Raw genomic sequence first — 8223 nt, 5'->3', positions numbered from 1 at the left:
GGTAGGGATGGGAATCCTGGTAGGGATGGGAATCCTGGTAGGGATGGAGGCCCTAGGAACTCGCACGGGACGTGCGGCCAAGAGCTCCCGAAATAAACCAGCACCTAGCAGCGAGCACAGCCCCTCGCCGAAGGTGGCACAGCTCTGGGCTTGCGGGCCACCACTGCAGAGCCCCGGCTCTCAGCAGCCAGCTCTTCTCCACGGGACCGAGGAGAAAGGCGCGGGTGAAGGCAGCACCCTGCGGCACAGCCCTCCGGAGGGGCACATGGCCCTGCTCAGCACCCGGGCTGCCCCCGAGCACCCAGCTCAGCACCAGCCCGGGGCCCTCTGCCCGCACCGACCCGGTGCAGGAGACCAGCGGGGCCCAGCCCAGGCAGGACCCGCGTGGAAAAGCCCAGCATGGAGCCCGCACCCCCCCCCACGCACACACCCAGAGGGACCCCGCTCCCCACCTTCCTCCTCCTCCTCTTCCTCCCGCCCCACACCGGCTGCCCCCAACCCGCGGAGCCCCGCAGCCGGGCTCCCCCCCGCGCTTCTCGGGGGAAGCCCCGCGGCCTTGCTCGCCATCCCGGGGAACGGGAGTGGTTGGGGGGGGTGGGGGGGAGCAGCGGCCGTACCTCCGCGCCTCCTCCTCGCTCTCGGGCTCGCCGGCTCCCTCGGGCGCCGCCATGATCACATCGCACTCCGCCGCCGCCATCTTACCGCCGGGCCGGGCTGGGGGGGAACGGGCGGCGGGGCTGGGGGCGGGCGCCGAGCCGGAACGGGCGGAGCTGCCGGCGGCAACGGCGGCGCCGCGAGGCCGCCCGGAGCCCAACGAGGGCCGGGAGAGAACCGAGCTTGGAGGAGGGAGGGAACCTGGGGGAGGGATGGAACCCGGGGTCCCGAGGGTCTGGCAGTCATGGGAGAGCTCGGGTCCGGCCCGTCCCGGCCCGTCCCCCCTCCCCCGGCCGCCGTCAGCCCGCTGCGGGGCTTCGCAGGGCCCGGGCTGCCCGTGGAGGGCGCTGTGGGCCGAGCCGAGCCGGGTTTGGCCTGGCCTGGCCGCGCCTCTTCCGCCGCTGCCCGCCGAGCAGGTGAGGCCCTGCCGGTTCCCCAGCTCCGGGCTTGCAGGGTCCCCCCCACCCCGGGGCTGGCACGGCCCCGGCTTTGCTCCCCCCCCCCCCCCGCCCTCCACAACCCGGGGCTGCCACCCTCGGGGCTGAGGAGGGGTCGTGCTGCAGCGTCGTCGCCGGTTCTCGGCGCTGCCTGGCCGGGGTGAGCCCCCCTCAGGCGTCGCCGGCGGCTGTTTTGCAGGCGGATCGCTTCGTCCGCGGCTCGGGAGCGGCGCTGAGGCGGCATGGGGAAGAGCTGCAAGGTGGTGGTGTGCGGCCAGGCCTCCGTGGGGAAAACGGCCATCCTGGAGCAGCTGCTGTACGGGAACCATGTGGTGGGTGAGTGTCACGGGGGGGCTGAGAGGGACGTGGGGACCGCGGGGATGTGGGGTGTGAGGCAGCCCGGTGCTGCTGGGCCCCAGGACCCCCAGATACACAGCGCTGGGGCAGAGGAAAGGAGCAGCGTCCCACCCCCAGACCACCCATCAGGACAATTCTTCAGGCTGTGTCACAGCCAGTGCCGTGTCCGGGGTCCCCACGTCACCCTGCCCACCTCTTGGCAGGCTCTGAGATGATCGAGACCCAGGAGGACATTTACGTGGGCTCCATCGAGACGGACCGCGGGGTGCGTGAGCAGGTGCGCTTCTACGACACCCGGGGCCTGCGGGACAGCCTGGAGCTTCCCAAGCATTGCTTCTCCTGCACAGACGGCTACGTGCTGGTCTATAGCACCGACAGCAAGGAGTCCTTCAAGCGCGTGGAACTCCTCAAGAAGGAAATTGACAAGTCCAAAGACAAGAAGGAGGTGAGCACCTGTGATTTACCCAGGGGAAAGGTCTGTTCCCTTGTTCAGTGGTTCTTTCCCTGAGAGTCCTCTGGCTTGTCACAAGGTGGTGACAGGGAGTCCTGTTCTGTAAGACCCTCAGTTGTAACTGGCTACTGTGCTGGGATGCTTTCAGAGGAAAGCATTTGCTCTGTCACTGTGACTGTTCCGCAGCCAACGGGTAGAAGGGCTCTGTGCAGAAGCAGGTTTGTGTATCTCTCGCTGATGGCTGGGGACAGGGGTCGGCTGCTTTTTCATTTGTCTCAAGGGCGTTTACAGAGATCTCTCTTGGCCTTCTAGACTGGGCACTTCTGCTAGCCGCTGCAGTGCTACGCATACGATCGCTCAGTGGGGCTGGTTTGAGACATAGACCTAAACAGAAGGGGAATTAGCTGAAGGACATGGCCTGGCACTAAGGCTGTTGCCAAGCAGAGCCAGGCAGCGCTATTCAACTCTGCATGTTACCTGCAGGGATTCTTCTCGCCTTTTTTTTTTTTTTTGACTAGGTCACCATCGTGGTTTTGGGCAATAAGTGTGACCTGCAGGAGCAGCGCCGGGTAGACCATGACGCAGCCCAACACTGGGCCAAGGGTGAGAAGGTGAAGCTGTGGGAGGTGTCTGTGGCTGACCGGCGTACATTGATCGAGCCGTTCATCTACCTGGCCAGTAAGATGACACAGCCACAGAGCAAGTCTGCTTTTCCCCTGAGTCGCAAGAACAAGGGCAGCGGGTCTGTGGATGGCTGAGACTCGTCTTTCCCTTCCCTTCTGTCACCACTTCCTCTCCCTCACCCCTCTCCTTCCCTTGCACGTACCTCCTGCTGAACCTGTGTGGTGTTGTGGAGCCTGCAGAAAGCCTCGTTGCACGAGGAACGGGCATCCCAGGGCCGGGGATGATAGTCTTTGAGGAGGAGAGAGGTGACCCATCTCCCTGCACTGAGACAAGTGCTCTTTTCACTGCCTAGGCCCTGCCGGTGTTTGAGGTGCTATGCCAAGATTCACCAAGTGACACTCCTCTGCTCTCAGGGCGCAGGCTGGCACCTGTGGGCTGTGTGTGGCCTGAGGGAAGATGCCCACAAGGCTGGCCAGCAGGCTGAGATCAGCTCCGCACCTGAGTGCAGGCAGGGCAGAGGAAATGATTCCCCCTTTCAAGAGCAGCTCTGTCTTATTTATTGATACTATATAAGAAGAGCCCCTTTGTCTTCTCCCTTGTCCTCTCCCAGCTAGCTTTGTGGTGCTACAGCTTTGACTCATCAGATCACCCCTTGCCTGGCCCTGCCCTCTGCTCCTCGATGTGTGCTATGGTCAGTCCTCGATCGAGAGGAGCCTCCTGTCCCAGCGAATGCACAGGGCAGAGCAGGATGCTGTTCGTGAGGCAGGGTCAGGCCTCAGCCCTGTGTCTTTTAGTGCCCACATATTAAAATTGCAGCCCTCTTCCTGAGCACAGACTCCGTCCTGACCTGGGAGGTGCTGGATCCGTGCTTAACCTGCACACACAGGTGCTTTAGGGCTGTGGCAGCTCTCACTGCCCATCAGTCACGGTGCTGCCTCTCCTCTCAGAACCGCCACAAGACAAAGGGAAGGTGGCCCAGTCCTGCCCAGCAACGTTCCCTTTGGCTAATCTGGATTTAGAGTTAAAAAATAATGACGAGAAAGCCCTGGCTTGTTTATACTTGTTCCTTTTATTTACTGAGTAACACAATAAAGCAATGAGATTCAATTATCAAAATATTTCCTTTTTTTTTTTTTCCCCAACAGTTATAGTACATCAAAAAAATATACAATGAACATTACAGGAGGGGTACTGGCCAAGTCCCTAGAGTCTGTTTATTCAGTACTTATTTTTTTTGAATCAAACTGTTCACATCACTCCAAGGTTATTTACAGAGGGGCACGCGTTATTGAGCGCTATGGACTACGCCCTACTACCTAGTACAGCATATGCTAAGTCAAAGGCAGTAAATGCTTTGGATAGCACAGGAGCAGGGAGGGGGTCTCTGGAGGCGGAGGGGATGCGACAGAGGGAGCCTGTTCTTATGCAGCTTGTTGCAGTATTATTGTTATTAGAAGGAATGGCTTTCAAGGGTTAAAGTGCCAAGTGTAGGAGTGTATCAGGACTCCACTCGTGGAGGGGGGTGACAGGAGCAGCCACTGCTGGCTCCAGCACAGGCTTTTTAGAACAAAACACAGGGGAACAACCCACCGGTGCCCAGAGGTTCCTGCGGGCTGGAGCATGGTGGCCGCGGCTGTCTGCTCCTCGTGCTCCCGAGGCTGGTGTGCGTGCAGGAGGGGAGGCGCTGCCCTTTTCTGCAGCCAGGGCTGAGAGGAGGCCTGGAGGAGAGCACAGTGAGATGGGCAGGGTGAGGGCCGGAGCTGGGGTGGCCACAGGCTGCGTGGCACCGAGATGCTGTTGGAGCCGCGTCCCTCCTGCCCTGCAGGCTCCTGTGCTGGGGGACGTGGGGTCATCTATTGGTCCAGGACACACGTGGGCTGGGGGGACGAGCTCCCTGTCCCTGTCAAAGCCACTGCTGGGAGCTTTCTGTCCCCAGCTTCTCTCCCAGCCACGTCCCCCACCACCCCCTCAAGACCTTGTCTCTGTCCCCACCTTCCCATATACAATCTCTCTTCCCCTCTCCGGGGGCCCTCTTTTCCCTGGGGTGGAAGGAGATGCCCTGAGCAGATAAATCCATACCCAGAGGCTCCTTTGCACTCCTGACTTCTGTGGCAGGAGCACAGCAGTGGCGCTGCGGGTCAGCGCTGCCTGTGGTGTGAGCAGACGTGTCCTCCAGCTGCAGGAGCATGGCTCTGTGCCACCGGGACCCGGCGGCTGCTCCCTCCGTGCAGTGGTTCCTGCTGTTTCCCAAGGCTCCTGTCTGTGGAAGCAGAAGTGTTTCAGCCCCGTGAGTTTCGTGGCAGCAGGTTCCTGTTTAACCTCGTCCAAGACCTCGTCCTGAGCCTTGGTGGAGCGCACTGGGCAAAAATCCTCCTGAAATCCACGTTGCTTATGGCCAAGATGTCAGATGCGTGTGCTTGTGCGTGTGGATTCCCAGGTGTGCAAACCACCAGCCTCTTCCCAAAGGCTGGGTGAGAACATGGGCCTCGTCCTGGGACGCAGCAGAGGTCTTTGAACCAGCACCCGGGCTAGGGGACGGGAAGAGATGCCGGAGGACCCATCTGCACAGAGCTAAGTGTTGCTTTGTTTTCTTTCTGCTCCAAACAACACTCCCGGCTGTACAGACAGCGTGAGCACCAAAGTAAAACGCAGACAGCAAAAACACAACGAGCGAGCTGCTCCCACGGGATTGCATAGATCGGGGTAGGTTGTCACTCCAGCGTAAGGTTCATTTGGGTTGCAACTTTTCCTGCAAGTTTTCTATTTACAGCAGCGCGCTGGGAACCCGGAGCGCTGTGGGTACAGTTTGCAGACCAGGTCCTCGCTGGGCCTTCTGAGCACAGTGAAAAGAGAGCATCCGAGGGAGAGCCCCACGCGTAAGCTGGCGGTGCCTGCTCCTTCATCCCTGATTGTCTGGGCTGCCGGGGACGCCTTCGTTTTGCGGAGTCATCAGAAACTCCTTGGAAGCTCCTAATGGGGACGGGGCTGGACGGCGAACGACGACGTTACCTTTCACCGGAGAACCAAAAGTGCTTTGGGGACATTCACGCAGCCTCACGGCATCTCCCCTGAGGTAGGGGCAGGGTTGTCCCCCCTGGGGGTGAGACGGAGGCAAACAGCTGGTGCTGAGCAGGCTGGATGGGGCTCAGGGCCGCTCTCCAAGCTCAGGGTCACCTCCTTCCCACCTCGGGGAGCGCAAACCGGCTGGCCCAGCTCTCTGCTCCTTGCAGGGCTGGAGCGGAGCCTGTGTCCGACTGTGTGCCCAAATTCTGTGCTTCTTGGGTTGCCTGGGCGAAAGGCGATGTGCTTTTAGAGGAAGGGGGAGCAAGCCCTGGGCTTCGCCTATTGCTCTCTGAGTGAGGATGCGATCGCTGTGGCCGGCGCCCACCACGGTGGGGGCTCTTTGGTGTGGGAAGGACGGGGCTGGCGGGGACTGGCAGGACAGAGGGGGTGCTCCGTCCCCCCCGGACCAGCCAGCTCCTCTCCTCCCAGCCTGGTAACTGGGAGGTAAACAAGAAAAACAGCAGGGTCCTGGTGGCTCTGGCACCGTCCTTTCACCTGCATCACCCAGCCCTTGGGGGGGAGGGGGGGGACGGGGACCCTGCTGAGCGCGGGGCTGGCGTGGGCAGGGGGAGCAGCAGGGACTGGGGGCTGGCCGGACTCTGCCGGGGCATCTCGCTCCAACAGGAGCCAACTTGAAGCAAAGGAGGAGAAGCCTGGGTCGACGTCTACTACTACGGTTTCCCATCAGCCAGAAGAAGAGCAGCCTGTCCGGGCACGCTGCCCCCCCCCCCAGCGCAGCCCCCGTGGCGCAGCCGACGGACCCTCGGCGGGCGAGGGGCTCTAGTAGGGCGCGAAGACGATGGGGCCCGGCGTGGTGCGGACGTGGGCCGGCGGCGTTCGGAAAAGGGCTGGTCCGAGGAGCGGGGCTTGGAAGAGGGTGGTGGCAGCGGCTGGTCTCAAGGCGAGGGGGCCGGGCATGGCGCACACGGCCGTGGTGAGCGGGCTGGGGAGGAAGCGGGTCGCCAGCGTTTTGGTGAGATGCTTCTGCAAAGCCAGCTTGGACTGCGGGGAGGGAGAAGGAGAGAGCGTGAGGCCGCGTGCTGGATCGGACAAGCAGCCCCTGCAGTAAACGCAGCCCCCAGCCCCCTGGTTTTTGGGCTGCCAACTCCCCACCGAGCTAGACCGGGAGGCTCACGTCTCTGCAAACAAAACTTCTGAGCTCTGTTTAGCTGAACCACGCCACCCCTGCCAACCCCAAGCATCCAAACCCCACAACTGTGCCCCCCCCCCCCGAAACTGTGAAACAGGCAGAAGAATCCCAAATGCTGCAGCAGTTTCGAATGCCTTTGCCAGGGAGCCGACAAGTTCTCCCCGTGAAGTTGAGGAACTCCTCTCACCTCTACCCCTCTCCCTCCCTGAAGGGATTCAAGGAAAAGAAGCTTTAAAAAAAAATAAGATGCATCTTATTGCAAGAGATGGCTACCACAGCAAAGGATGTTCCCGGTAACTGGATGGGTAATTTGCTGGGAGACAGGTACCTTGAGAATACTCACTGCGAGGGCAGCGTTCTTCTGCAGCTTGTTATAGGGGCTGTACTTGGGCTTGGGCGGCTTCCCGGCCAGCCTGTCTTTGTGCCTCCGGCTGCTCATGTGCTGGAAGAGGAAAAGAGCCCGAGTGATGGGCACTGAGCTGGGGATCATGGCTGGGAAGCCGCAGTCTTGCTGCGGATGGGGACAAGGAGCTGCACGAGAGCCTGCCCACCCCAGGTGCCCTGCAGGAAGGTGCCACCTCCATTTATCTGCCCATTTATCCCACAGCTTTTGGACAGGGAGGCACCAGCTGCTCCAGAGGGACCCTCTCCGCTCTCAGAGCTGGGATCAGGTCTCCTTCCTCTCTCCTCCCAAAACCCAAATTCTGGTTTCTCCGCACAGCTGGGAAAATCAACGTGGCCGGGACAAACACACGCAGATCCCCCTTGGCTTAAGGCAGGGGAAGGATTTAAATGGGATGCATCCTATAAATCCAGACCTCCCGAGAGCCTCCTCTCCCAAGGGTGTTGGGTGTTGAGAGGGGATGCACGCCCAAGTCCCAGGTGCTTTTGCAGGGGTGTTTGCCCATACCCTGGACCCCTGCATCTCCCAGAGGAAAGACACGCGTGAGGCTTGGCGTTCTCACCTGTTTGAGCTGGGTCTCTGAGTTCACGTAGATCTCACACACTTGGCAGTGAAACGCCTTGTTCTGGATGTTGATGCTGCCCTTGTTGCCGATCCTCTTGGATTTGTGCCCTGCCCGGGACAGGAGCTTGCCTCGGCCTCGCCGCATCTGGGTGCTGTGCCCTTCCAGCATCGACTTGTGCTTGGCGCCTGGGAGGCAGAGGGACGGGGACACTCAGCAAGCGTCACCTTTACAAATCAACCCAAATCACCCCCAGCAGCACCCGGCAGCTCCCGCAGGACCCCAGTCCTGGCTCTGCCCCAGGAGCCCGGGCTCCCGTAGGGATGCAGCAGCCCATTCCCAAACCCTTCCAAGCCCTCGCGGCCAGCTGCGCTTCGCAGGCAGACCAGAAACGCTCCGCTTTCCCAGAGACAACCTCCCCCCCCTTCCTTCCATGTGTCAGACCTTCGGAGAAATTGCTATTTTAAGCGTGATCTGGAGCTCGTCGCCCTGTCCTGGGCATTAGCACAGTCTGCAGAGCCG

General features: G+C 61.1%; 3 protein-coding genes across 9 annotated transcripts in view; 1 reads left to right on the top strand and 2 right to left on the bottom strand.

The window, feature by feature from the left end:
* DNAJC7 (DnaJ heat shock protein family (Hsp40) member C7) overlaps positions 1–737 on the bottom strand; it is a 24396-nt gene extending 23659 nt beyond the window's left edge. The window contains exon 1 of the mRNA XM_035347595.1: positions 618–737. Coding sequence (XP_035203486.1) covers positions 618–697 — 80 coding nt within the window. The 5' untranslated portion in view covers positions 698–737. The remainder of the gene's footprint in view (positions 1–617) is intronic.
* A 276-nt stretch (positions 738–1013) lies between these two features.
* On the top strand, positions 1014–3631 carry NKIRAS2 (NFKB inhibitor interacting Ras like 2). Of its 2 annotated transcripts, XM_035347632.1 has the most exons (4): positions 1014–1070; positions 1307–1427; positions 1652–1893; positions 2418–3630. In XM_035347632.1, the coding sequence occupies exons 2-4, from the start codon at positions 1334–1336 to the stop codon at positions 2655–2657; spliced, it is 576 nt and encodes a 191-aa protein (XP_035203523.1). In that variant the 5' UTR covers positions 1014–1070; positions 1307–1333; the 3' UTR covers positions 2658–3630. The 2 variants fall into 2 exon arrangements, with proteins under 2 accessions (XP_035203523.1, XP_035203524.1); XM_035347633.1 differs by lacking the exon at positions 1014–1070 and having other exon boundaries at positions 1312–1423; positions 2418–3631.
* The window catches only part of ZNF385C (zinc finger protein 385C), a 75815-nt gene continuing 71165 nt past the window's right edge, over positions 3574–8223 (bottom strand). For 5 of the 6 annotated variants that reach the window (XM_035347586.1, XM_035347587.1, XM_035347588.1 and 2 more), the window contains 3 exons: positions 7702–7889; positions 7065–7178; positions 3574–6588 (listed from right to left, as the gene is read on the bottom strand). In XM_035347586.1, coding sequence (XP_035203477.1) covers positions 6367–6588; positions 7065–7178; positions 7702–7889 — 524 coding nt within the window. In that variant the 3' untranslated portion in view covers positions 3574–6366. The remainder of the gene's footprint in view (positions 6589–7064; positions 7179–7701; positions 7890–8223) is intronic. The other variant, XM_035347585.1, reaches the window with a different exon arrangement.

Source organism: Oxyura jamaicensis, chromosome 27, assembly GCF_011077185.1.
Source record: "Oxyura jamaicensis isolate SHBP4307 breed ruddy duck chromosome 27, BPBGC_Ojam_1.0, whole genome shotgun sequence".
NCBI classification, from domain to species: Eukaryota; Metazoa; Chordata; class Aves; order Anseriformes; family Anatidae; genus Oxyura; species Oxyura jamaicensis.
Note: the sequence above shows the minus strand (reverse complement) of the source record. Positions and strands in the feature narration are given on the sequence as shown.

What these genes read in the sequence shown, in the direction of transcription:
- NKIRAS2 (XM_035347632.1), top strand. Translation starts at nt 1,334, where the DNA reads ATGGGGAAGAGCTGCAAGGTGGTGGTGTGCGGCCAGGCCTCCGTGGGG. An exon ending in GTACGGGAACCATGTGGTGG is followed by an intron (nt 1,428 to 1,651) that starts GTGAGTGTCACG and finishes ACCTCTTGGCAG; the next exon opens with GCTCTGAGATGATCGAGACC. An exon ending in AGTCCAAAGACAAGAAGGAG is followed by an intron (nt 1,894 to 2,417) that starts GTGAGCACCTGT and finishes TTTTTTGACTAG; the next exon opens with GTCACCATCGTGGTTTTGGG.